Source organism: Balearica regulorum, chromosome 18 (genome assembly GCF_011004875.1).
Source record: "Balearica regulorum gibbericeps isolate bBalReg1 chromosome 18, bBalReg1.pri, whole genome shotgun sequence".
Classification (NCBI taxonomy): Eukaryota; Metazoa; Chordata; class Aves; order Gruiformes; family Gruidae; genus Balearica; species Balearica regulorum.
Genome location: NC_046201.1, coordinates 214,883 through 241,910, shown reverse-complemented (window position 1 = coordinate 241,910; position 27,028 = coordinate 214,883). Strand labels below are relative to the sequence as shown.

At 43.1% G+C, this 27,028-nt stretch overlaps 2 protein-coding genes across 6 annotated transcripts; one reads left to right on the top strand and one right to left on the bottom strand.

Moving 5' to 3' along the window:
- Positions 1 to 718: 718 nt before the first annotated feature.
- Positions 719 to 6,610, bottom strand: RFNG (RFNG O-fucosylpeptide 3-beta-N-acetylglucosaminyltransferase). The gene is made up of 8 exons (XM_010302199.2): positions 6,054 to 6,610; positions 5,154 to 5,202; positions 4,536 to 4,638; positions 3,990 to 4,143; positions 2,885 to 2,973; positions 2,629 to 2,794; positions 1,158 to 1,243; positions 719 to 932 (listed from the first exon to the last, which is right to left on the bottom strand). The coding sequence occupies exons 1-8, from the start codon at positions 6,477 to 6,479 to the stop codon at positions 866 to 868; spliced, it is 1,140 nt and encodes a 379-aa protein (XP_010300501.2). The 5' UTR covers positions 6,480 to 6,610; the 3' UTR covers positions 719 to 865.
- A 76-nt stretch (positions 6,611 to 6,686) lies between these two features.
- Positions 6,687 to 22,579, top strand: GPS1 (G protein pathway suppressor 1). 5 transcript variants are annotated; one of them, XM_075770737.1, is made up of 14 exons: positions 6,687 to 6,944; positions 9,392 to 9,484; positions 11,420 to 11,601; positions 12,843 to 13,007; positions 13,189 to 13,324; positions 13,488 to 13,565; positions 13,988 to 14,048; positions 14,450 to 14,535; positions 15,021 to 15,115; positions 16,229 to 16,334; positions 16,688 to 16,768; positions 16,897 to 17,034; positions 17,273 to 17,407; positions 18,172 to 22,579. In XM_075770737.1, the coding sequence occupies exons 1-14, from the start codon at positions 6,819 to 6,821 to the stop codon at positions 18,244 to 18,246; spliced, it is 1,557 nt and encodes a 518-aa protein (XP_075626852.1). In that variant the 5' UTR covers positions 6,687 to 6,818; the 3' UTR covers positions 18,247 to 22,579. The 5 variants fall into 5 exon arrangements, with proteins under 5 accessions (XP_075626852.1, XP_075626851.1, XP_075626853.1 ...); XM_075770736.1 differs by having other exon boundaries at positions 20,149 to 20,365; XM_075770740.1 differs by lacking the exon at positions 6,687 to 6,944 and adding an exon at positions 7,196 to 7,315 and having other exon boundaries at positions 20,149 to 20,365.
- Positions 22,580 to 27,028: the final 4,449 nt, after the last annotated feature.

The following is a 27,028-nucleotide window of genomic DNA, read 5'->3' as shown; positions in this document are numbered from 1 at the left end:
TCAGCCAGTGAGCATGCTCTAGCTCATACAACCTGCTGTGGGCAAAGCAGGAGAAATGATTACCATCTAAGTCGGGCAAATACTTTTTCAGTATCAAATATCAAGGGAATAGTCTTGGACCTGGCAGACCACCATCATAATCAACAAACACTGCAATTCAACTGGTAAGAGAGCCAAGTCTGACAATCACCTCCATGGGAGGTACACATGGACTACGGGGGGGGGGACACAATGTGCACTGTAAGCAATTCTTATCCAGTCCTGAGTAAGCTTACCCTTACACAGGGTTTTCCCATGACAAAGGCTTTCAGCCTTGTTTACCCTAGTGATTCCAGGATTTCTGGTGTTTATGAACAGACCCAGTTCCAGCCCACAGGTGGGGTTTTAATATGGCAGGCCACAGAAGCTCTTAAATAATCCTGTTCCCAAGAAAGATGAGTGAAAACTTCCCCTCTCTTGTCACCATGGGGACTACAGTCTGCTATAGCACTCCAGCTTCAAGACAATGGCCCATAAAAGCCCCTAACAGTAGTAAGAATGCTATCAGTCCAAGTACTGCATTTGTCCAGGCACAGGTTCACATGACATCAGATGAAAGTGTAAAGTGACTCATACACATGTACAAGTAGTCATTATATGAAGAGCCACTGGACAAAAGAACAAGGATTCTTCTTGGAATGTCCCAGGCTGCAGCTGAACAGACCACACCTTCTTGCTTTTGTAAACAGAGTGTCTACCTCCTTTGTAGATACCTCTGGTTGTCTCCCAGAAGAAGAAAAAAAACCAACCCAAACCAGAAAAGTCCACCACAACTCCCATCTTAAGCAAACTAGGTAAGATACAGGTGTCAACAACCGGTCAAGAATTACGACATCTTCTTAGCAGGGCACCAAATAGTGTCAGGATAGAGCAGACAATGGACAGATTTAAATCTATGAAGAAAAAAAGGAAAATATTAGATTGGAATTCTCCATACAGGGAATATACTGGCATTGAATGTGCAGCAGTCTAACAGAGCAGAGAAGGTGGGGCTACCTGCCTGTAGCAGAGTGACAAGAGCTGACACGAGAAAATAACCTGATCAGTGGGTTTGACCATCTTACAGTTGATAAACATTAACAAGGCAGGGAGATCATCTTGTGGAAGTGGACACTCACCGGGTTGGATCTTGCTGAAGGCCAAACACGCCTCCCACGCTCACAACATTGTGTTTGTTCTCAGGGTCCCCGTAACTTAGGGTTACCTGTAAAAGCAAATAAATATTCAGAAATTGTAACACTAATGCAGAAAAACAGAGCAGGGATAGCAGGATTATTAATGAGGTATGAAGAAAGACTCCAAGGATCCTGTCTGATCTTAATGGTGGATTACATTTGAAAAACAGTGGTTAGTTTTGACATAAGTAATATTGGCACTGAATGGTAGCTATCAAATGGACCACTGCTCATCTAAAGGCAGTGTGGGAGAATAAACAAAAGGAGCTGAAAGTTCCATTGCCCTGAAACACAAGATGAGATACAATTCTAAGCTTTGCAAGGGCATCCATCCTGCTGTCTCTGTACCTTCACTAAATAACATATGTTCATCCTCACCAGACATTGCCTGAAGTCTGCAATAGTACTGTCTTAGCACAGAGGGAAAATAGAAACATTTGGATGTTAAATGGCATGGAAAGGGCTGCTGTGCGACAAACGTGGCAACAAAATTTACATCTCTGGAACTCCAATTCAGTGCTATTCTTCCACACAAGCACTGTACTAAGAAGTTTTCAGGTGCCAGGTACAAGACAACTTATATTTTCTCTCTAATTGTAGACTTCCTGGATTTTGGGTTAGCTGTTACAAGTCTCAGGGAAACAACGATCACCAACAAAAGGCTGTATTCAGCCTACAGTTAAATTCATTAACGTGAAGGAGATTACATCACACTGGAATTTGGCCCCAAGTGTACATTTCTGCTGCCTAATACAATTGCCAGGAAAATATAACCAAGCAGTTTGTAGGGGCAAAACTGCTCTCTTGTTTTTTCATAGTGCCAAACAGCGAGAGGCAGACAAAGCTTCCTGGATAGCCTGATAGCTCCATCTACTGCCCATGAGTAAAAAGGTATCCCAGCAATTAAAAAACTACTTGATGTTTCCTAAGAAACATTAAGTTTCTTGAGATTCAGACAAGTTATTCTTAAAAATGATTAAGTGTTTAACTGTGTCTTAGTTATTGAAGATGTACTTGCTATAGCTGCGACACTAGTCTTTTTGAACAGCATGAATTAAGGCCAAGACTTTTAGGGAAAGACAGAAATACTTTCTTACATGGCAGGCAAACTAAATATTGCTTTCCTTCTACACTTGCTGCTACTGTGACTCATGGAAAGTCAGTTTAGGAGGACATGGGGAACACCATATTTAGGCTTAACGTAGCAGAATGGGTCCCCAAAGGAAGGGACTGCTATATGACCTAATTGGCTAAGGTGAAAGTATGTTTTTTTTACCTAAATGAAGGAATTGTACAGCGTTGAGCGAGTCTGTAGACGTCCTTCTTTGCTGAAGAGAGCTAAGTCTATGGAGAGTATTCTTTCTGGTCAGACTGAGGTGTAAGTATAAGAACAGGACATGAGGCTTAGCCCTACCTGCTGCAGCACAGACTCGCCTTGTAGTCTCTGCAGATTTTCCAGATGGGAATGAAACAATGGGCTGTGCAGCAGCTTTACCTCCAGCAGCCCTTCAATGATGTAGCCAATAGTGCAGTCATCAGGAAGACGCACTCTTTCTGCGGTACTGATGAAATTACCCAGGCTGTGAGACAGAACATAGGAGACAAGATGAAATATGCTTTAAAGACTACCAACCACATAGTGATGGAGCTCAGCTAGGAATGGTGTTTACCTGGCCCAGGGACTCATCTTCAGGGCAAGACCTCTGCTGATGCAGAACCCTGCTCCACCTGTGGCAAACCAGAATTTCACGGTTGTCTTCTGAAGAGCAAGAAGAAAAACACACAGTAGTTAAGCGATAATCAGCTTTTTCCATTTGGCTGGGCAAGGAAGGGAACTTGTGGTTCTATTGGATGTCACATACTGCACTTGAGTCAAAACAAGACTACAGATTAATTCCTATTTCTTTAGGCTGCTGAAAGTCCAGCTAGCTGTTCTACCAAATGAAACTCAGTCCTGGAACCAACAGCGGGTGAACCATCAAGATAGCACAACTGAGGTAGCACACATGAAATGGGAAACTACAGTCCCACTCCCACCCAATTCCATCTGTCCCCTGGTCATTCTAGCCAAGTGTCACAGCCAGCTCAGTGTTCCTGAGGAAATCAAAGGTGGTCCATTAGTCACTTGGCTCCACGTCCAAGGAGACTATTTTGTTGTGCAGCCTTCCCTAAAAAACAGGCTGCTTTCTAAGTGACTTTCTGGCCAGTGGATTGATTTATCTTTAGGCCTGTCAGTATACACAACCTGGTGAGGACTTGTCCTTTAGCATATATATCTTGTGACTGAGATATGTTTGCTTCCACTTCTTGGAAGCCTAGTAACCATTCAGTATTGTAAATGCCTTATGTACCCAGCGAGCCTTTGTCACCCATCTGAGGCTGGTTCAAGATGATGACAAATGGGATACTGCTCTCAAACAAAAAAGACCCAAACCCCAAAACGCTTAAAACAAGGAACACTGCCCCCAAAACTACTAAAGGAAAAGAAAGAGTCAAGGTGGGGAGGTCCTACTCACCTCATGAAGGAGATCAACATACACGAGTAAAGGAAGAGAAAGACATCCACCCAGGAGACAAACTCTATTGTACATACGCATATGAGATCAGACTGAAGGTTCATTTAACCTAGCACTCCGTTTCTGAAAGCGACCAGTGCCAGGTTCATTCCTTGCCGATTAAATCACTTGTTTTTATGGGGGAATCCTAAGAACTCTCAAGGTTTTAAAACCTTAGAAGGTCAGGATGTCTCTCAGACTAACTGCAAAGTTTGCTTACTGATCCATCACTTTGGACATGGTCAGCTGCTTCAATGGGATGGTCCAGACTCGGTCGCCCCACATAGACATCCTGGCTGTGTGAAAAGGCAGATAAGAGACGCAGTAGAGTCCGAGGGTTCACATAGTTGTCATCATCCACATGGCAAAACCATCTTCAAACAAAACAAAATAAGAAAGTTACTGCAGAGCAGTGACAAAGAAATGAGTTACAAGTTTAGAGCTGAGTCTTAGTCTTTCAGGCTTGGAGCAGAAAGCATTTCCCATTGTCCTGAATTACAGAATTTGGAAGCTGAAGGCACCCACAGATCCTAATTCTAGAAAGAGGCTGAAATTAATAACCCCCTTTAGATTATCATCCTTTCCACCTTTCAGATGATGCTTGTTTATAACCACTGTTTCATGCTGTGCTCCCTTCCCCCCTATGCTCATCACCACGTTTTAGCTAATACTGCATTCCTTACTGGAACAGAGAAGGTTACTCAAGTTTCCTGTGAGCACAGAACTGGAAGAAACAAAGTCAATCAGAACAATGTGTTTCACCTACTTTTGCCCAGATTCCAGAAATTTATCATATTCCACAGACATCTTGCAGCAGAGAGCTTGCCGGGTATGGACAGCAGAACAGTTGGTGTTGATCATATGATCCCCTAGAAAAATAAAGATCAGCCCTTTCAGGTTTGAGAAGCATGTGTAGTCAAAAAAACTACAAAAGAAGTCCACATTTGGCACTAATACTGTACATCTGAAGTGCATATGGTGCACACATGGACAGTAAACTGCAGGACAGGCAGGGCTCATGGGTTATGCATATGGAATGCAAGTTGTAGAGTACATAGAAATGTGAGTGTAGGGTATATAAATAGTGCCATGAGACTGTATACAAAGGAAATACCTAATATAACTTTGGACCAGATAGTCTTAAGCTTACTAACAGGAAGTAAGGGAGTGTAAAGGCGAACCCAGTATTCAGGAAGTTCCAGGCATCTTGTCCAGGTGGCAAGTAGAAACAGCATATTCTCCTGTGAAAGGAGAAGTTTTCTCCATTTTCTCAATCTTAACTACCCTAATTGCTTGCAGAGCATGAACTAAGGACTTCTAGGTAAAGTATGACAAACAAAACTCATTTGTAATAGTCAACATGCACCTATGCTGCGCAGCTTACCTGCTTTCAGGCGTAGCTCCCGATCCTCCCAGTCCGTGAATATAAACGTCTGTGGGAGACAAAAATAGCACATCCACATTTCAGAAACTAATTTCAACTTTGCTCAGTTACTGTCAGAATTCCAAATGCTTTTTCCTGTCAGTTTATTTCACAGTAGCAATCGGAAGTGGGGTGGGGAACAGTGGTGGAGAGAACCTCAGCAGCTTCGGCCCTTGACTTATTTGATACATTTTTACATCACAAACCAGAAGAGCATCATTTCAGTAAAGCATCCAGGATTTTACTCTCCTTATCTCATGGTACAGACAACCAATTTCCAGATAGGAATGACCATCTTTTTTGGTAGTACCTCCCTCTGCAATTTCACCTACTCTCTCTGGCTAGGAGTAATCCACAGCTGTTAGGCAAGCTAAAAGAAAAGTAAGTAAGTCAGGGTGGAAAGTGCCAGGTGGTAACGCTGTCTTGTCCCAACTGCTGGGCAAAATTACATTTATGTGCTTCAATGGACTAAAATTCCCAATCAAGGGAACAAGTTCTACATTGTTCTATGGAAGAACTTAAGTCACTGAACTACTTAGTTCAAAGTATCAGCCTAGAAGCATCAGCACTAGGGATCTTTCACTATCATGTAGTATTTTCCACGGTCATACAAAAGTCAGCAAACCGTTTCTGCTTGGACCATGGATCCCAGATCGCAAATAACTAGCTTAATCAAAAAGGAACTCTTTGGAGGCCCACGCAGATGAACTCTTTAAATAGGACGACCTTCCTCAGTCTTATAAGGAAAGATGTTTTTAACACACGCAAGGAAAAACTGGGTGGGAAAGCGCAGTGGCTGAGCAGGGAAACAGAGGGACGAGGCCGCCGGCCGCTCGCCCCAGCCCGCTGGGGAAGCCTCACCTGTCCCCTGGCCTGAGAGATCCACGTTTGGAGGAGCAAGTCCAGCCGGCTCTTGTGGTACTTCCTCGTGGTCTTCACCGCGATGAAGATATCCTTCAGCTCCAGGCTCTCCCTGGCCGAGCCCCCGGCAGGCCCAAGGCGGCCCTTCCGCGCAGGCTGCGGGCTGCCGGCGAGGCCCCCGCCCCGGCCGCCCGGCCCGGCCCCGCCGCCCGGCTCCCCGCGAGAGCCCGCCCGTGTGCCGGGCACGCCGCTCTGCCCGGGGCCCGCCTGCTGCGGCGGGGGCCCGCTAGGCCCGGCGGCGGGCGGCGGGCCACGGCGGGGCGCGGCGGGGGGCTGCCCCCGCGGCAGCAGGAGGAGGAGGAGGGCGGCGGCGCTGACAGACAGCAGGAAGCAGGCCTTGCGGAGCCCCAGGCAGGAGCCGCTCATGCTTCAGCCCCGCGGGCCCCCGCGGCGCTGCGCGGCCGCCTCATGGCCCCGCGGCCGGGCGGCAGCTCCGGGCGGGCCGGCGCCGCGGGCCCCACGGCCGGTCACACTACACACACACGAACCCCCACCTCGCGGCCGGCGGAGGGGAAGCGCCCGGGCACCCCAGGCCGCGCTGACCCGCGGGGAAGGCCGCCCCAGGCAGTATGACCTGGCGAGCGCGGCCGGGCACCAGCGGGCGACGGGAGCCCCGCGCAGTCCCGCCCCGCCCGTACCGCCGCCCGGTGCGCCGGCGGGAGAGGCGAGGCGGGCAGCGGCCCCTTTAAGGGCTTCACCTGTCGGATGCGGTCTGGCGGCGCCGCGCGACCCGGAAGTGGAAGCCGCGCCGGAGAGAGGCGGGGAGGTCAGCCGGAAGTGGCGGCCGCGAGGGGAAGGATGCCGCTGCCCGTTCAGGTTTTTAACTTGCAGGTATGGGTCAGCCGCCCTCCGCCGCGCCCGGCTGCGCCATTCCGCCGGGGGCTGCCGCGGCCGCGCCCTTCCCGCGCGGTGTCCGACAGTGCGGCCCAGCCCTGCCACGATCTGGCCCGGCCCGGCCCTGCCGCGGCTTCCGGATGGCGCGGTGCGGCCTTCCCCTTCGGCTCCGCGCCCGCGGCTTCATTGCGGGAAGGGGAGCCGCTCTCGGCCGGCGCTGGGCCCTCTCTCGCCCTTCCGGTCCGTCTGTGTCGCTTCCGCCGCTGTTGGCGAGGAGCAGCTCCCAGCCGAGCGTCCTCCGGCACCGGCAGCGTGCCCCGCCGCTGCAGCGGCCCCCCGGCTTGATTTCCGCGTTGTCCGTGCCGTAGGTAGGGCTTGGGTAGTAGAGCAGGGTGTAACGAGGTGGCGGATGAAGAGGAACTGAGAGCCTGCAGTGTAGGGGGAAAGCCGCAGGAGCCCAGAGGGGGTCGGTGTACTGAGCCTGGGCCATCAGTAACCGCACCGGTGACCCCGTTCCGAGTTAACTGTCTGTCTTCCCTTTAGCAGCCAGCAAGTTCTCTGTCGGGGCACGGGGGTGCAGAAAGTCAGAACACGATGAGGGATAGTTCAGCATACAGCTCAGCTGCTCTATCAGTGTCAGATTTGTGCTGCACCCCCTCCAGCACTAGGTCACACCTCTTTCTCTGGAGTACAGCAGGAGACTTCAGCTTGAGTGCCTGCTTGTATGAGACCTTATGAGGTACCTTCCAACAAGGTGCACTTCTGGGCTCAGAAAATCTTGGGGAGTGACCATTATTTTATTTGCTTTTTGAGTAGTTCTTAAGTAAACCTTGCGTTTTCCTTCCAAAATAAAGAATAGCTTGAAAATGTCGGAGTTCATGTGTCCTAGTGGGGCTTCCAGCTCACTTGTGTTTTTCCTTGTCTGGGAGTTAAGAGAGAAATGCAGAGTACAGTCTACTAGTGCAGCAGGACAGAAATCATTCTGTTCCACCAGATGGAGTTACTGTTAGTTTCTGTAATGCTGATTTCTAAGGAGTCCGTATCAGGATTTTATTATCGTAGGGAAACACAGCCTAAAAAAAGCAACCCTGATACTGTTTGTGATATCAGAAGTGATAAGATAGATAAAAATGGAAAAAGTAGTGGTCTCAATATATGCGACTTAAATGATTTTGTGGGCAGTTTTTCTGAGCGGTGATCTGGACAATCAAACCCTCCTTTGCACCCTCCCTCCCTTTTCTTCATGCAGAGAATAACAAACTAGGAAACAAACTTTTATATGCTTTACTTGCTTTTACTTCATTTCACGTCAGCATTGAGATATGTACATATTTGGTACATACCAGCCTGTGAAAGAATGAACAGGCTGTGGGTGAATACAAGACGCATCATTTTTTACAGTTGGGAAATCTGGATCCGAATACAAGGTGGCTGGCATTTTTGTCCTTGTTAAGGTCCACTCATGTAATTTACCCCAAATCAGGTGTTGCTTATGGTAATATCTGCACATATTCAGCATTTTATAAGAACACATTCAGCTTGGTTTTCCTGAGTTTAAGTTGGTAATACCTAGGGGGAACGTTCAGCACACTTTTGACTAGGAGGAGGAAAAGAATTTTGTGATAGCATACCAGTTTTGTTTGTGGGACTGCATAGTAAATTGGTCTTAAATGGGAATGCATACAGGTATTGCATTAATGCAGTAGTACTGAGGTCACTGTGCTGGTATGATTCCTCATGTGGTTCAAAGCAATGCAAGATATACTGTGAGAATAAAATTCCGTTGTTCCTGCAAAAGAGAATCTACCTAAACAGTTGGACTCGGGTAACTATAGTAGGATGGTTCGACTGATGGTAAATTTTTGCAGTGCAGAGAAATTTTTCTCCAGTGTTTGTCAGAAACTGTGGAATTGCCATTCTGCATTCTATTCTTTACATTTTTTTTTAAACTTTAAAAAAGTGTAACAGTTGTCATCTTTGAGGTTTTTTTCCAAAATATTAATTTTAAACATTAAAGCAGCTTTGAAAGGCTCTGGTGAGGTTTTTGGGTACTTTTTGACTTTTGGAGCTTCTTGAGCTGAGTGCTAATGCCTGCTCTTGCTCAAGGAAGAGAAATGAACATCATTTGGAATTTAACATGCATGCCCAAGATACTTTGTAGAATCAGATATATTGACCCCTTCACTTTCTTGTTTGATAATCTACCAAACAAAATAAAATGCTCCGTGTGAATGCTGAGCCTTAGTGCTGCTTGTTTTAGACAAGCATCATGCTGAGTAGTGGTGTGGCTAGAGAGAAACCCTAAACATGTCTAAAGACTGTGGGGTATTTTTTCATTTTTGAAATTTAATGTATATTTAAACAAGTTCTTAATAGATTGAATCATGTAGTTGTCTCCTGCTCAAATGTAATAAGCCACTTTTGACCTCATTTTGCTATTCTAGGGTGCAGTAGAGCCCATGCAGATTGACGTAGATCCACAAGAAGATCAGCAAAATGCACCTGATATCAACTATGTGGTGGAGAACCCCACTCTGGTATGTGCTGGTTGAGAGCTAGTGGGTTACATTTCTTGGGCATGGCCTCTTCCTATAACGTTTTTGAAAAACTCCCTCATTTTACTCCTTGTCAAATTGTTATTTAGAGATTAATAGATTCTTTTCAAAGCAAGATGGGATAAGAATAGCACTGACGTCTTCTGTAGCTCCTTGTCACGTACTGACCTCTACTGCACCTTCTGAGATGAAGGAGGAATTGCTGTTTTGTGACTTGCTGCGTGCTGCCTGTTTGACACAGTTTCCTTTCTGAAATAGTTTAGTACATCTCTGATTACTTACAGAGACATCATTCCTTTATTTTGAGGCTTGTTCTTTGAGGAGCAAGGCTCAGGTGCTTTAAGTATATAATTAGGATAGGATTCTTTCATTGTTTGATCCTCTGGAGACTGGCTAAAACCCACAGAGCTGTAGAGTTATAAAAGGCTGTATTTGCTTCTATTGGTTTCTTTAATTTTTAGTTAATGGTTTGAGATTTTGGCCAATTTTTGTGTATCAGCTCTGTAACAGTGAGAGATGAGTGTTGCAGAAGAGAACAAAAATGTTAATTGGAAAAAGTTAAAGCAACATTAAAATTGCAAAATGAAGCATTCAGTTAGGAAGCTTTGGATCTCACATAACCTCTGAAGCATTAATTTTTTCCTCTTGTCCCCATGCCTGACAACAGTTGTCACGTGATTATTCACTGTTTACTGCACAGCCGTCTTTGTTTGGTTTTGGGTTTTTTTGTTGGTTTTGGGGTTTTTTTTCAGCATATGGCCTGATAGCTTGTTTCATTTCATTGCATTTCAATTCTGTTCTGAAGCTAGAGTGATGAAGCGATTATGTTGTGACCTTTATGTTTTTGTTATTATTATAGCATCTAAATGTTCCACAAAAATTAGTGATTTTCTTTTCACTGTAACTGATGTGAAAGACCATAACTCCCCTTTGACATTCAAAGAACTGAGGAGTACAGTGAAATTACTGAGTGATTTCAGGAGTATTGTGCACCATCAGGCATGAAACTGTGGAAGAAAGAATGCTCCTGCCTTTATATTTTTCAAGTTCTGTAGCAAATAAAGCAGGAATCCTAAATACAAATTTTCAGTGTGCACAGTCCTGTTTCGGTCTCAGAGCAAGATCATTCTTGCACTGAATCAGACAAGAATCATGTTAGAAAATGCTACCGTGACATCTATAGCAGTATCTTAGTTTAGGCATACAGGGGTGAGGGAGTCAGATGTGACACAGGATGCATATTAAATGTGGACAGGCAGCCTGAATCTGGTGTTTCCTACTGCCTGAATGCTTGACTTTGCCCTGAACATTCTGCTATGGTTGTTTGCATGTGTACTTCTGTCTTTAGGAAATCCCCCTGCAATGATGTATCATATCTTTGCTAGATGTTTTGTGCTCCTATTCTCCCACTCCACCCCAAGGCTTAAAATCTGTTAAGTGTTCAGAATTTACACCTCAGATCCTTCCTCAAGAGACACTATTTGTTCTCAAAGGAGATGTTTTAAGAAATTAGTATGAGCAAAAGAATGCAAATTGTCGTATGGAAACTATTTTTCAAGGAAAAACTACATCTGGAAAGGTTGTCTGCTTTAAGAAACTTCAGATCAAATGATGGAATCTTGACAAAATTATTAACAGGTAATATAACAGAAGCTTAAAGTGGGTGAGCTGATTAGCCTTAATGGATAGCGTCACAACTGAAATAAAAAAGGTGAATTGGTACATACTGCATACTGAGGAAATTACTAAAATTTGAAGAAAGCAGAAGCGGAATAATCTTACCTGTTCTTTTTATTTGTCTGAATCATTGCCCTCCATGAAGGGGTCAGGACTGCAGGAAAACCTATGCAGGTCACAGTGTAGTAGCCTGATTTAGTGTTGCTGTCTTTGCTTACTAAGACCAGGTTTTGTTTGCAGGATTTGGAGCAGTATGCGTCCAGCTACAGTGGTCTGATGCGAATTGAGCGGCTGCAATTTATTGCTGATCACTGCCCACAGCTGCGGGTGGAAGCTCTCAAGATGGCACTGTCATTTGTCCAGAGAACTTTCAATGTTGATGTGTACGAAGAAATTCACAGAAAGTTGTCTGAGGCCACCAGGTACTAAGAGATCACGGGAACTGGGGGAGCTTTTTTGACTGCGTTGAGACCAATGTGCCACGGTGGGGGACTTTGCATGTAATACTAGCATGTTCCTTATGCAAATTGTCTTTGCCCTTATAATTTGATAGCAGTGAAACACGTGTGTGTGTTCAGGCCTAAGGTGTCATGCTTTTTTAAAAGATTAAACACAGAAGACGTTATCTCATTTGAAGTCTTAGTGTTTTAAAAGGCTACAGGTAGGTATTGAGGAGAGTTTAGTCCTTGCAACTGCTTCAAATATTAATGAACACAGTTGTCTTTCCTTAGGTAGATTACAGAGTTGAAGCCTCTTCTAGATGGTCTTTCATTCATAAATTAAAACCTTCTCTAACTGTTTGCCTTGTTTTGGTTTGGTTTTTTTCTTTTTTTCTTTTTTTCTTTTTTTCCTTTTTTTTTTTATTTTTCTTTTTTCCCCCTAACAACAGGTTTGCTGTTAAGGGTAGCCTTTGATACCTCACTTATCCATCCACACTTCCTGTCTTTGCATTGGTTTTGTTGCTATGCTTATTTGTTGATTTCTTGTCTGTTTTGCCCTGAGAGCCTTTACCGTGTATGTGTGATGGTATGTTCATTGGTTTCTTATATGTGAAAAGTACTGTTGGTAAAAAACAAACAAACAAAAAACCCAAAAAACTCAGAATGGGTTTTTCTGTTTAAAATATTGGAAATTGAGTTCAGTGCAAGTAGATATGTTGATCTGAGCTGGATGGAAAAAGTTGAATAGTATCTGTACCATGTAGCTTTGCTATCAAGCCATTGCAGTGTAGCTGGGGAGAGAACTCGTAAACATGTGCACCCTGTGTCCCATGTAGAGATGTTTGATTGGATTCAATGACTTCAGAGTCATTAAATACTTTCATAGAATATAATAATTCATTGCAGCACTGTTAGTAACTTAGAATTGATTTATAGAGCAGGTTGTTTCTTTAAAATTAGCAATGACTTGCTTGTAAATAAAATACCTGTAAAAGATCATTAGGATAATTTTGAGAAGAATTTGTAAACATCTGTGATTCTTATGTTACTGTTTTCACTGGAAATTTTAGCAGTCTTTTTTTTCCCCCACCATCCTTGTTTTCTCTTTGGTCTGCTTTGTGTACGCAGTACTATTTGTTAGGGTAACAGTGCCAGGTACTTAGCAGACCTCTGTTTTGAAATGTTTGCAGCATAATAGCTCCATTGAAACTCTTTCCTTTCAGAGAACTGCAGAATACACCTGATGCCGTCCCTGATAGTGGAATTGAACCCCCTCCTCTTGACACAGCTTGGGTTGAAGCTACACGCAAAAAAGCTCTTCTTAAACTGGAGAAACTCGACACAGATCTGAAAAATTACAAAGGGAACTCCATCAAGGAGAGTATCAGGTGAGATGCAGAGGGCTCTGCTGGAGCAAGGAAGAGCATTTTGCTCCTCCAGGCACCTAACACAGACTGTCAACTGCATTCAGTGCCTTAGGTCAGTGTGTTGAGTTACTTGTTTGGAACAGACTGACTGTGTCCCTTTCTGAGCATGCAGTTCATTGGTATTTTAATTCCTGTGCTCCAGGAGAGGCCACGATGACTTAGGTGATCATTACCTTGACTGTGGGGACCTCAGCAATGCTCTCAAGTGTTACTCTCGAGCCCGTGATTACTGCACCAGTGCTAAACATGTTATCAACATGTGTCTCAATGTCATCAAGGTAGGAAGGTTTGAGAAAATGGTACTTGGTGTCTTTCTGATATCTGCTGTGAAGTCCACCTGTACTTTGCTCTGGTTACACCTCTTGTGTCTGCAATGGTACTGCTTATCTAAGTAACACCATTTATCCATGCCTATTCTACCCTGTTTCTGGCTCTCTACAGGTCAGTGTCTACCTCCAGAATTGGTCTCATGTTCTGAGCTATGTAAGCAAGGCTGAGTCTACACCAGAAATTGCAGAAGTAAGGTCCTGCTTTTTAACTTGCAGTTAAAAAGTTTTAAAAAGTTACAGTTTTCCCTTTGTTCTCTGTCTCCAAAATGTGTAAAATGATTTCTTCCTTTCCCCCTTTACAACTTGCTCCCTATAAGACTCCCTTTATCTTACAGTCTGTTCTTCCTCTAATCCAGCCTCCTTGGCTGCTATACTGTTTGAGATTCGTGATTGCTTTTGTCCCATGATATGCGTGTAGGAAATTTGACTCATGGTAAAAACAGAGAGACTTCCCATCCTCAGTTCTTGCCATATTTCCCAAGACAAATAAGATGAAGTAATCTTGCTATTGAGATATGCAAGTTAATTATTAGGATGAAATATCCCAAGGACAGTTGTAATCAAAATGGTTTTCATACTGCTTGCTCACTGCTGCTTTTTCTTATCCTTTAGCAAAGAGGAGAAAGAGACAGCCAGACACAAGCAATTCTCACCAAACTGAAATGTGCAGCAGGTGAGTGAAACCTTCAGCTTCCTGTATTGTCCGCCCGTCTTTCTGCCTGTTATCTGTCCGTAGGGCTCTTTGACAACAGTGTGTGCTTGTTTTATTTTTCCTCTCAGATCTGACAGCCTTTGTATTTTCTTACCAGAAATGCAAAATTTAATAAAGCTGATGAGATGGAACTGCTGACTTGTTTTTGCCATTTCTTTCTTCTCCCTAAGTTTCTTCAGAGAGGATGCCAGTGTGAGTCAACATAGTTCAAAGGATGCTGGATACTCTCTGAGAGTCTCATTTCACTTCAGTAGTGAAGGCACTAGCAACCATCTGGGGGCCTGTCCTACTCCCCAGATTTTGCAATTTCTCCTAATTTTTATGCTGTCATAAACAAAGGACTAACTTTTTCTGGTTCTTAGGCTTGGCCGAACTAGCTGCTCGGAAGTACAAACAGGCAGCAAAGTGCTTCTTGTTGGCATCGTTTGATCACTGTGATTTCCCTGAGGTGAGGACCAAGAGGGAGCTGTGTGCAGGTCTTGGAGGGGATGTAATTCTTCTAAGTATTAGGTTGTAAAATTCAGATATTTTAGTTATTCTCACAGTACTCCTGTATAGATTGGTGGTGCTGTGACCCATATCTGGTTTTTGGTTTTTATTTTTTGTTTGTTTGTGGTTTTTTTTTTAAGTCTCTGTTCCTAGGATCTCTAAATGATCTACTCTAGATCACATAGGAATTACCTGCAAAATTTGTGTATCTGTGTAGTTCAATCAAAAGACTGGCTGTTGGAATTGGTTTCTGCTCTCTTAGCAGTGCACAATCACTCCTCAGGCTCTGGGTGAATATCTGAGAGCATGTTGAGTGGTTCCACTGCATTTGACAAGGACTAATCTTGTCACTGTGTGAAGGAAAAGCCTGTGGCAGAATACTTAATTCCAACCTTCTGCCATTTTAGTAGTCAGTGACAGCTTGCTCTCACTTTCTCTCTCTAGCTGTTATCTCCTAGCAATGTGGCTGTATATGGTGGTCTCTGTGCCCTTGCTACCTTTGACCGTCAGGAACTGCAACGAAATGTTATCTCCAGCAGGTAAATGTTGCCTTGAGAGGAGTTTGTACATACTGGACGTCTTCTGGGACATGGGACTTTGGTTAAGAGTGGATTCTGGCAGGAGTTACAGCTTTCTCATACAGGAGAGAAAGAATCACTGAGCCTTAGTTTGGCTTTAGCATTAAGTGATGTTTTGCTGTCTACAATGCAGCTGAAATTTTCATAGTATAATGGAAATTTCCAACCCGGATCAAATCTGACATCTACATAACCCAATTTTCTATCTCCATTGGCGATCCATATCAGATAGTAAATCAGAGGGATAGAGCCCTATAGAAGGTAGCTGTAAGATAATTTGCCTTCATGTTACCACTTGTTCTGGTGTATGTTAATTGTATTAGTACAATTTAATAATTGTTAATACAACTTGCAGCATAATCTAACTATGACATGTAGAGGGTTAAGAGAATTACAGTCTTTGGAAGAAAATGGATATTTGTGTGTCAGATTGAATTACCATGATACTAAATTCCTGACAGCTAAGTGAATGGAAGCACTAATGTTAAATTGATGTGGAAAAAGGGTTATTACCCTGACTTTTTTATTGGCTGATTCATAGGATGAGATCCCAAGGTTCAGAAATCTGTGATGGAGAATTGGGAGACTGCTCAGAAAGAGGGCACATCCCAAAGATCTCCCACACTTACAGTAGGTCATTTTCCTGAGACAGTTGCACGCTTAACCTACCTATGGCATGCTGTACTTAGTGAAGGCTGTGCTTTGAAAGGGAACGCAAAGCTGGCCAGCACCGACTACAGTGCATGCACAGATGTGGCCTATGTTTTCTGGTGGTATATCCTGATTTTGACCTATTCCCACTCATTTTTTTGTTTTGTGTGGACAAACACTTCTACTGTTTAGTTTGTCAAGTCTCTTGCCTTCCTTCATTACAGCTCTGATGCAGTGCTGCATCTCTCTGTGTTCCAGGCTCCCAACCCAGCTGAAAATGGGCTATCTGGTCTGTTAGAGAGTAAATTCTTGGAATCTTCAAATGATAGGGAGAGTTTGTAACCTTGCAACTTGGAATGATGGGGTTGTGGGATATTTAAGTGGTGGGTTCCAACATCTGATCACTGGCATCTTTATTTCTAGCTCCTTCAAATTGTTTTTGGAACTGGAGCCACAGGTTCGTGACATCATCTTCAAGTTTTATGAATCTAAATATGCTTCATGCCTGAAGATGCTGGATGAGATGAAGGTGAGTTGCAGGGGAGCAGTGCAGAACAGACCCTAAAAGTTCCCTTTGCCTAGCCTTTTGTGAGAAGCGGTGACTTAAAAGTAGCTGCTAAGGGTGTTCAGCTCTTCTGTGTCTTCTGTCTCCTGACATGGTGAATGGAATTTGGAAATAGTTTAGCAGTAGAGGATGAGGAGAAATGATAATTTCTTAAAATATATTGCTAGTTCTTTTATTCATTCTTGTTTTATGGTATTGTCTTGCTGTAGTGTAATATCCTTAAGGTTGAAGTATATATACATATGTGTTTCAGAACATAGGAATAATATATTTTTCCAGGCTGCTTATCAGCTTCTGATGAGTTTTTTTTTGCACAGGACAACCTGCTGCTGGATATGTACCTTGCACCTCATGTCAGGACACTTTATACTCAGATTCGAAATCGTGCCCTTATCCAGGTAATTGTTCCTGTAATCTTGAGAGGTGGATGAACAGTGAGATAGGCCATCTCTTTGTAATTGCTTTTCCCATGGCTTTTCAGAGGGCAGGGAGTACACTTGGTGACTGAATATTTTCTTTTTCCTAGTACTTCAGCCCCTATGTGTCGGCAGATATGCGCAAGATGGCCACTGCTTTTAATACCACAGTGGCTGCTCTGGAAGATGAACTTACTCAGCTGATCCTGGAGGGACTGATCAATGCCAGAATAGACTCGCACAGTAAGGTGAGTGCATCTGAGCCACAGATTATAGACTGAACAGCTATGCTAAGATTAGAAACTCTCCATTCCTGGGACGCTTTGAAGTTGCATTCACCTGTTGTGACTGGTATTTCCAATAGGGCTGATCTGAGTGTAAAATCAGACTCCATGATAACTTAGCTTTGTTCCCTTGCACAGAAGGGGCTTCCTGCTGTGGAACCTTGTCATAGCTCCTGTGTACAGTCCTCTGTATTGGTTACAGATTCTTTATGCTCGAGATGTAGATCAGCGCAGCACAACTTTTGAGAAGTCTTTACTAATGGGCAAAGAGTTTCAGCGACGTGCCAAAGCTATGATCCTGCGAGCTGCAGTCCTGCGCAACCAGATACATGTGAAGGTATGGGCATGTTAAATGTGGACTTTGAGACAGTGATAAGATTTATTTATTTATTTATTTATTTTTTACTGAAACTATAAAAGTTGATGAATTGAAGATTCTGGAGGGGAATGGATTTATTGTGCTCACGATTGGACAAATTCTTACAGTAGTAAATACTAAATATATAAGGAACAAGAATACATTGACCTGCTTGTACAACACAGAATGATGTCCTTTGAAGTGTATATGCTTGGGTTGATTCTAATTCATTCCAACTAACTCTTGATACATATATCTTTTATCTTATCAGAACAAAGATTGATTGAAGTATTTTTTTTTTAGTAGAGGAAGTTAAAAAAAAAACCCAAACAAACATGAATTGCTTGGAGTATTCCTTCCAGGATGCAGTTCCAAAAGAATGCCCTTAGGGAGGACAGGCCATCTGCCACAGAACATGTTAAATTCTATTGTATATCAATCTCTGCGATACCTGAATGCCAGATAGGCTTCAACTTCTGGGGCTGACAGCACCTTGTACATAGGAAATAAGAGTGGCTTAAAAGTTATGGTTTGACTTTTTCGGAACAGTTCTTGTGAACAGTAACTACGGAAGTTGTAAACACAAAGCTTTTGCAAAGCCATCAATATTTATGAATTGGGGGTTTGTTTTCCCCCTGCGGTTATCCTGCTGTGCTTCACCTGTGCTTCATTTGGTCTCTCAGGAAACACTCTGCAGGATATTCACACATCACTAACTAGGATGTGTTTTGGTCTTGTTGCAGTCTCCTCCGAGAGAAGGTAGCCAAGGGGAGCTTACTCCAGCTAACAGCCAGTCCAGGATGAGCACCAACATGTGAAAAACTTCGTGCACTACCAAAAGAAATGGTCCCTCCAGGACTGTAGCCAGTGTCTCACCCGCTAACTGCTGAGCTTCACAAACTGTCCCTGTCTCCCTCACTTCTTGCTCGGATTGAGAGGGTCAGGGCTGATGGTGGAAAATATGAATATCCCAATAACTTAAATTCTCCTTGAAAAGAAATTCTTTCTAAAAACAGCATCCCTGCAATGGGTCATCATTTCAGTTTTGGTAGAACATCTTTCTCCATTCTCCTTCTTCCACCACTCCATAAAGAGCTGTTAGGTTATTCATACAGATGCTGATTTGAGAGGTTTTTCACCTGCTATTAGTTTTCTTGTTTCAAAGCTGCAAAAATAGTTAGTGTTAAGTTGAATGGACAGGCGTGATCAAGTTGAATCTCGCTGGCCTGAAAGTATTGCCTTGATTCTGAGCAATGCTGAGCTTTCTGTTTGTTCCAGATAAACTTAGAAATGCATTGCTCTCAATTGTGGAGCTAGAGTTCTGATGGGAGAGGAGATTTCCTTTGATAAACTCTTACTAATTTTTCACCTACACAAGAAAACATGGCACTGCTTCCATGCATTCAGTCACAGGCCTTTATTTTAGGGTGTTATGTTTACTTGGATCCAGGTTCTTTCTCTCTGGTCTCTGTTTTCAAAGACCTGTTTCCTGATGTGTTTCCCATTTGTGCATGACCTGGCTTTGGGGTCCAGTGTTACCATAGCAGTAAACCTCTAATTCATGCAAATACTGCTGCTTGTCCAGTCTTACTGCCATAGTGTGTGATGGTTTCCCAACATGTGCAACAGTTGCTTCTGGTAGCAGGGATAAATGCCATAAAATACCACTCAAGTCCTGTGGAAGAGCTGAAAGCCACCAGTCTAGGTGCCCGCTCTCCAGTTGCATTTATTCTGCTTTTCCTTTTATAAAGGGATTAAAGGTGGCAGCCCAGGTGTATGCGTGTTCTGTGTTAATGAAAGGAGATATGCACTGAATTTTCTGAAGTCACTGCAGCCTTGCATTCATCTGATCCATAAGGCAAGCTAAGAATTTTGATCCAGCCCTGACTGGTCTGGCAACTGACTACAGATGTTACTGTTAATGTGTTAATGCCTTTTTTTTTTTTTTTTTTTTTTTTTTTAAATTTTAATAAGTTGTTATATCTAGTGCATTAAACAGCAGGATTAAAAAGCTTCTGAGTATTTGCAGTTTTGTGTTAAAGTTGGGGTTTAGGTATTTTGATCTCCCACCACTGATTTTTTGCTAAGCTTGATGATGTTTTTGTAGGCCATTGTATTTTGCTTTCTGATCTGGTTGGAGATGTAGCTTGGATGAACTGTGAAGAAAGTGCAATTTGAGGGAACGTTCTAACAGCAAAATTCCTGGACTGCATTTGCACAGCTGCTAAATTGTAACAGTGCTCTCTCCCTCTGGCTTTCTGTGCTTTTTATGACTTAGGTGCTGAAAATGGAAGCAGTAGTTCCTGTGAGGTCTCCTGTGAGGTCTTTGGTTAAATGTCTTCCATTTGGCATGGAAAAATTCTCCCATTTTTGAGGGGAGAAGGGAGAGAGCTAGTTAATCAAGAACTTTTAAGTCAGGCATCACTGATAGCCAGTTTAGTGAGAAAGGCAAGTTGAGTCCTCGGGTAAATTGCTGTACGTCTTTGTAGAAATGCTGGAAAAGTAATTTATTTTAATGCCTTCTGCTCATGCTGAAGGAAAGTCATTCAGTCCTACTTAAACATTCTTGCTTTCTTCCTAAAATGGGCCACTGATACCATTTCTAAGGAAAAGTTCTTATGCTCTGCTCTTGAAAAGATGGTCTTGCAACCCAATTAAGTGCATCATGTCAGCTGGCTATCTTTGCTTATGCCACGCTTCCACTCTCTTGATTTTATTAGATTACTTCTGTTCCTTGCTGGAGGCTGTCCGCTGGAGGAATCCTCAGTTGTAAAATGGACGTCTTCAGCATGCTGACTTGAGAGTCTCTGCTCTTCCAGATGCTAGGGCTTGTCCGCTCTCGGGAAGTGGCTGGAAGCGCGTATCCTTTAGCAATCGGCATGGAGCCCACGAGGTGGCAACAGCAGTTTCCAGCTCTTGCTGTGGCCCGAGGCAGTTCCCTAGCTGGGGCAGAGGTGATCAGTATCTTCTCTCCAGACAAAAATGCTTACAACCTCTTCTGAACAGATAAAGCGTTTCTCTTTTATTGCTTAGTTCATTGACACTGTTCAAGCATAGTATATGCTTTTGTATAGAATTACTGGCATGTAACTCCTTTAGCCTGAGAAAGAAGATGTTGTTGCTTTAGGATTTGTACATGTGAGTCAGGGCTGTCCAGGTAAATTTCTTCTAGACATTGTTCAATGTCTGCTTCAGTCCTAACTACCTGCCAGTCCAAAAATCAGAAAATATAACACAGCACGGATATAGTTCTGTATAACTTGCATTCAGAAGCAGTTTCCCACAATGTAAATTTCTAAGTAATTTCCCAAGTAATAAATGAGAAAATAGTGACTCGCATAGAATGAATTTCCAGTGATTCCCTGTGACGACTAAGGTATTTCAGGGGATTAAGTTTTGTGGGATCTGTAGCATGTTGGTATGTCTAGGATATGTTCAGAGAAACTTACTTAAGTGGATTTCATGAACTGCTGCAGTACCTTTTTGTTGATGAGGAGGGAGGTGCCAGTGGTAGGCCATAATTGATAGTGTCCTCATGCAGTGTAAATCCTGCTTTCTTTACCTAACCTAGCTAGGAATAAAGGAAAAACAGTTGGAAAGAACCTTCTTTTGGTTCTTTTGGTGAAGGCAGTTTTAATTAGCATAACTAATTTTAGTGGTAATGTAGAAACTGCCGTTATGAGATTTGTTTGGGGGGTGATTGGTAATTACCTGGCCAGAACTTGTCCAGCATAATGGTCTGTGTTGCTAAGATTTGTAGAGGGAGGTCTGTAAGAGGGGAGATTATATTACCACTTGGACTGTGGCTGGGTGCAGGATCATCTGTAAGCTGCTGTTGTCTGAGAGACGTCAGTAGATGAGGGAGAAAGTAATAGAGTTCCGTCTTTGCCCCATGCCATGCATGTATGATCTGTACATTGGTTTCTGGGACTCTGTCATAACTGTCTCAGTATTACTTCGTAACCTAGTTGAAATTTCAGCATTGTTACATCCTCTGGACAGCTCCCAAAACTGACGCTGAATAATATATTATTTCTGATACATGCAATGTAATATAAACTTTCAGAAAAACAAATGAGGAAACTTTAATAATAGCAACAATGCTTCTGATAAAGATCCATCATGCATAGGTAGAAAGTGCTGGTCAAGCATTTATTTATTTATTTATTTTCTTAAGAGTAAAGTCTTAGCCAACTTAATTTGGCTATTTGACGTTCTTATGCCATCTCCTTCATTACTTTTATATGAAGCAGATGATAATGGGGGAGCAGTGTGCTCCACAGGACAGCGCTCTTAGTATTTTCTTGTGCCACCCTCTTGTGACTAATACAAGTTAGCATTTCATGTTATCAGTAGTCCCATCAGAACACGCTGTAGGATGAAAAATACCAAACTGGTATGGAATAGACTTCCGCTTATCTCTGATGCTGTTAGGGAGTAGGGGATGAATTACTCTCTGCTTTGCAAATGAGCTTTGTACTTCAACTGATACTATTTTGGCTTCTGCGTTCCTATGGATCTGTGATTTCCATTCAGTGTTTCATAGGGTCTGATAGAACAACCTAGGTTTAGATTATCTCATAGGGTAACTTGATCACGCTAAATTAATTAGATAGGGAACAGAAACTGGCTAGTTAAATTTGGTAGTTAGAAGTTTGGTAAATTAATAATACATATAAGACAGTTTCTTGACAGCAAAGAAATAATTCAAGCTTAGGTTTCAGTAGACTTATTAGAAGCTAGACTGAAGGGTGGCAGCATTAGCAAGAGGTGGTCTAATTTGAACAAGAATTCAACTGGCAAGACCTGAAAATCTGTCTTATGTGGTAGATCAGGCTAGGTAATCTTCTTGTCCTTCATCCCACAGGTATCACTGTTTCAGTTCTCTAATACTTCTGCAGATACAGCTTTGACCGTTATTCTCCGTGTGCCTGTAGTTTATGTAACTGTGAAGTCTGTGTGTACATGAAGTTTGTACCCTGTAAATATGTGCTGAGATCCAGGGTTTTGAATCTTTGTTTTGATGTACTACTTTTTGTCTGTGGTTTTGTGGTGTTGGTTGGTTTTTTTTTTTTTTTTTAATTCTCTGATATCTCGTCTCATAAGCTGTTTGCCAAATAAAGGCAGTTGGCTTTCATTTTGTCAGGTGAACTGCTACTACTTTTTCTTGTGTGCCTCTGAAACTGGATTTAGATAGAAGAATCCAATCCCCCTCAAACCCAAAGACTGAGGAACATTTTCACTATCATTCTACATGCAGAGCACTGCCTTTCTCTCCCTCCCCCCTGTTTAAATTAAATAGTGTATATCTTCTAGAGGGCCTGTGAAACAGAAACAAAATAGGACATTACCTTGCTGAGTTGGCAGGCTGCAAAATTTTGATTAGAGATAAACAGGGTAATTAGTATATTGCCTAGCCTGAAAGTAATCCCTAGTTAGTGTAGGTGCAGGTGTGCCCAACATGAATGGTAACTGGCTCAGCTTTACTCATGTTGTAATAGTGCCTCCTAATTCACAAGCATTGTTTATTAAGAAATCAATAGACTGGTCATCTTTACCTTATTAATTGCGAGGTTATTATCTTCTAGAATGTCTGTTGAAAGCTCAGGTTGCAACTTTTTTTTCCCATTAGCGTGGTGATTTGTAGTTGGATGCACAAGGGGAGTTTTGTGTTGCAGTGCCTAACCAAACAGTATTCCAGTCTGGTGTTAGGAGCACTGCAGTCTCCTGCCATGTCATAGGTCAGGAGCTAACAAGATAAGCATGCATCTATCTGCATCGCCTATTAAGAAATGCCTTGGAAGAGGGGGTGGGGACGAATGTGACTTAAATACTAATTCTGTATAGAAATGTGTCCATTTCGGATTCTCAAGTATAAGGCCCTTCCTGAATTTAGCAGCCTAAAGCCAGCTTGATCCTTTCTTCACACTGGTAAGTGATTCTGTGATGAGACTGTACTTGTGAGAGATGGGTTCTAAAATCCCACTGTGTGGTTAAGAATATAACCCAAATCTCTCACATAGCACCAGTCCACTACTGTGTTGTAACAGTGGATGTTTCTCATGCAAACGCCTTTTCTGACTTTGAAAATTTTCTCTGGCACAGTGAGCAGGAGAATGACTGAGCTTTCTGATCTTTTGGGGAAACTGTAAACGAGAAGGGGTCAGGTAAGCAGTTTGAAATTTCATGATACTGAGCTTTTCATTGGAAGAGCGGCTTTTTGAACAGACCAGGGAACTCAGAATACTTGACAGCTTTAAAGTGCATGCCTGTGCGAAGGAAGTGGACTATTTCCACAGGAGGTGGGAGATGTGGTTTCAAGTTCCCATCTTGAAAAAAAGGCAGAGAAGCACTTTTAAACTTGGTTCTCCCACACTAATCACTGGGCTGTTTGGTGAATGCCACACCCTTTCCCTCCCCCTCGATTTCTGTGCTGGTTCAAATTCACAAGGCAAGCTAGAATAACACCTACTAGCTTAGTGTCTAAACTTGATTTGAATACAAGGGTAGTCAGAAATTATGAAAGCTGCTGAAAGTCTTGGTTAACAAGCTGATTAAGGTTGGAAGATGCTATTCCCAGAACCTCATGGAAAATACTTTGTCCAAGTAAGGTGTAAATGAAAAATGAGAATAGGAGAGTTTGAACTACTTTTATTGTCATAATCTGTTGAAAGCCAGAACTAAATGTTAGGCAGCATTTAAGTCCAGCTTCCAGATGGATATGAAGGTCTTACCTCTTGTGGTCCTTCTAGAGGACTTAGTGTGAATGAATGGGAACAGCTAATTAAAAGCTAGCTAGATGTAGACAAATGTCCAGAGAGATTAAGATGCACATGATTATGTGATAGGGAAGGTGCTTGAAGAACCAGCATGGAAAATTGAAACACAGAGTAGAAGAAAGTGAGCACAAAGGTGATTGGTGTTAAGGGTAGGCCAAGGCCTCTGCTTCACATATGGTGCTCTGCTCTGCTTAGTGACCTGTTAATCTTCCTTGTGGGCTCTCTTGTTATTAGTGCTTTGAATGAGAAGGTTTCTTTTAAACTACTAGTAGCTGTAGACTTATTTAGGGTGTTTTTTCAGCATACTGTTCCAGTCCGTGTATGAACTCCTGACTGTAAACTGTAACATAGTTTGTAATGCAGGTTAGGAAATACAGACTGATCTTGCCAGGGCTGGAGGGAGTGTGTGCACATGTGCATGCAGGAATACACACACATGCATAAGCAGGGAATGGCTGTTGAGAAGAAAAAAAAAAAAAAGTTAAAAATGGTTTATAAAATAATCAAGGCATGCTGTTATCTCCTGATTCCTGAAAGTGCTGTCATTTAAAAAAAAAAAAAAGTCTTGAGCACCCCCTTTGATTGGAGGTGGGACAGGGAAGGGTCTTCCCTATTTTCAGAAATGCATGGTGCTGCATTTGTTTTCTGACCTTGAAGGCACTTTTGATTTTAGTTTATTACTGTTCAGTAATCTTTCTTTTCCAAGGCAAGGGCTCTTATGCGCTGACAAGATACTTTGCCAGTGCTTTATGCAGATCTGTTGTTCTGGGTGCTGGGTTTTCTGTTTATTTCCTTTCAGACCCAGCTTAACTTGCAAAAGGGATTACCTGACAGATTCTGACAGGTAGAGGAAGAATCTCTGCAATCGGAATTCTAGAAAAATAAATGTTAGCCAGCTCAAGCATCTAGGAAAGAAATCACAGAACTCTCCCTCCTGGCTTCTGTCCTCCCAGTTGTGTTCAAAACAGCTACACCATGTCCAGTGTTGATGCTAAATGACCTATTTTATTTTACATTTGTGTAAGGTACATACCTAATCTATGAGGTTCTGTTGAACAGGCTGAACATAAGAACACACGGCACCAGTTAAAACTGTTTTGTTAGTTTGTGAAATGAAGTGACACCCCCCCCCCAGCCAAACCCTCAACTGTTCAGAACTAGAGACCAGAAAGTGATAATGCAGAGTATCCACTCGGAATACATTACTACATACTGTAAGAAAGATGGTCCACTTGCTAGACACTGTGTTGTCAATGTGCTTGCTGTATTTGCTTACAAAACTGACAGCTTGACCACAACATAGTGGATGAGGGAAAAGCTGTGAATGTTGTCTACCTGGACTTTAGTACAGCTGTTGACACTGTTTCCCACATCAGTCTCCTGGAGAAACCAGCTGCTCATGGCTCAGACAGGCGTTCTCTTCGCTGGGTAAAGAACTGGGTGGACGGCTGGGCCCAAAGAGGTGCAGTGGAGTTAAATCCAGTTGGCATCAGGTCACAGCTCAGTACTGGAGCTAGATCTCTTTATCAATAATCTGGATTGGGGAGTGGTGGTGGTGGTGGTGGGGGATGTGTGTGGGTGTGTATGTGAGTGCACCCTCAGTAAGCTGATGGATGGCACCAAGTTGGCCGGGAGTGTTGATCTGCTGGAGGGTAGGAAGGCTTTAACACAGGGATCAGGACCGGCTGGACCAGTGGGCCAAGGCCAACTGTGTGAGGTTCAACAAGGCCAAGGACCAGGTCCTGCACTTGGGTCACACCAACCCCAGGCGACATTACAGGCTTGGGGCAGAGTGGCTGGAAAGCTGCCTGGCAGAAAAGGACCTGGGGGTGACCTCCCCCCTCAGTATGAGCTAGCAGTGTGCCCAGGTGGCCAAGAAGGCCAAGACGTCCTTGCTTGTATCAGAAATAGTGGGGCCAGCACCTAGTAGTGTCCCCACTCCACACCCCCCTACTTTCTTCTTTCTCCTACCCACCCACCCCCCCCGGGTGCTTTTTTTTTTCCCTTCTTCTTTGCCACTTTTCTCCACTTCCCTTGGAGGAACAGTAGTTTAAGATCTGCTAATTTTGCAGTTAGAGCCTCTAGTGCTATACAAGGCTTGCTCATAATGTGCTGGCTTTGCCACACCAAGCATAGCTACACTGCATGTTTTAGATTCCACAATGCATCATTGCTTTGTTCCCTTCAGTAGGCTGCACATGACAAGAAAGCATGCATTAACTGGCCTGCTGCTTTTAGTGTGCAAAGAAGGTGCTAGCAGCTCTGCAGCAAAGATGCTCCATCTGGAGCTGCAGGAAATGGCAGTACACTGTGGAGCAGAGTCACTAAGCATGCAGTCAGATAAACTGCATTGAGAACACAGGCCACAGGAAGATAAAATTTTCAAAGCTAAGCTGAGCTTTATTTATTTATTCTAGCTTAAGCATGGGATGGCTTGACTTCCATTTATTCAATTTTATTAAACAAACAGCTGCATTCTATTGCTGGCTTTTTTTTTTTTTTTTGGCTGCTGACATTCTTTACAGTACACTGAACACTGGAAGGTTACACTGACCGAGTGCCTAGGAGGCACGCAAAGCCCATGGGGAAAAAAGGTAAAAGCCAGGTAGAGATCTTGCATGTGTCAACCCCCATCTGGCTTTGATGCATTTCTCACATAATTTATTAGGTGGGACAGATAAAGAATGATCATATAATTTAGTATGAAACTTTGAGCAGGAAAAGGTTTATGGACTTGGTTCTAATTTAGTACATAATTTCAGACAACCCGCTCTATTAAAATAGAGATTTCATTTCCCCCAACCTTTGGCTTATGGGAGAC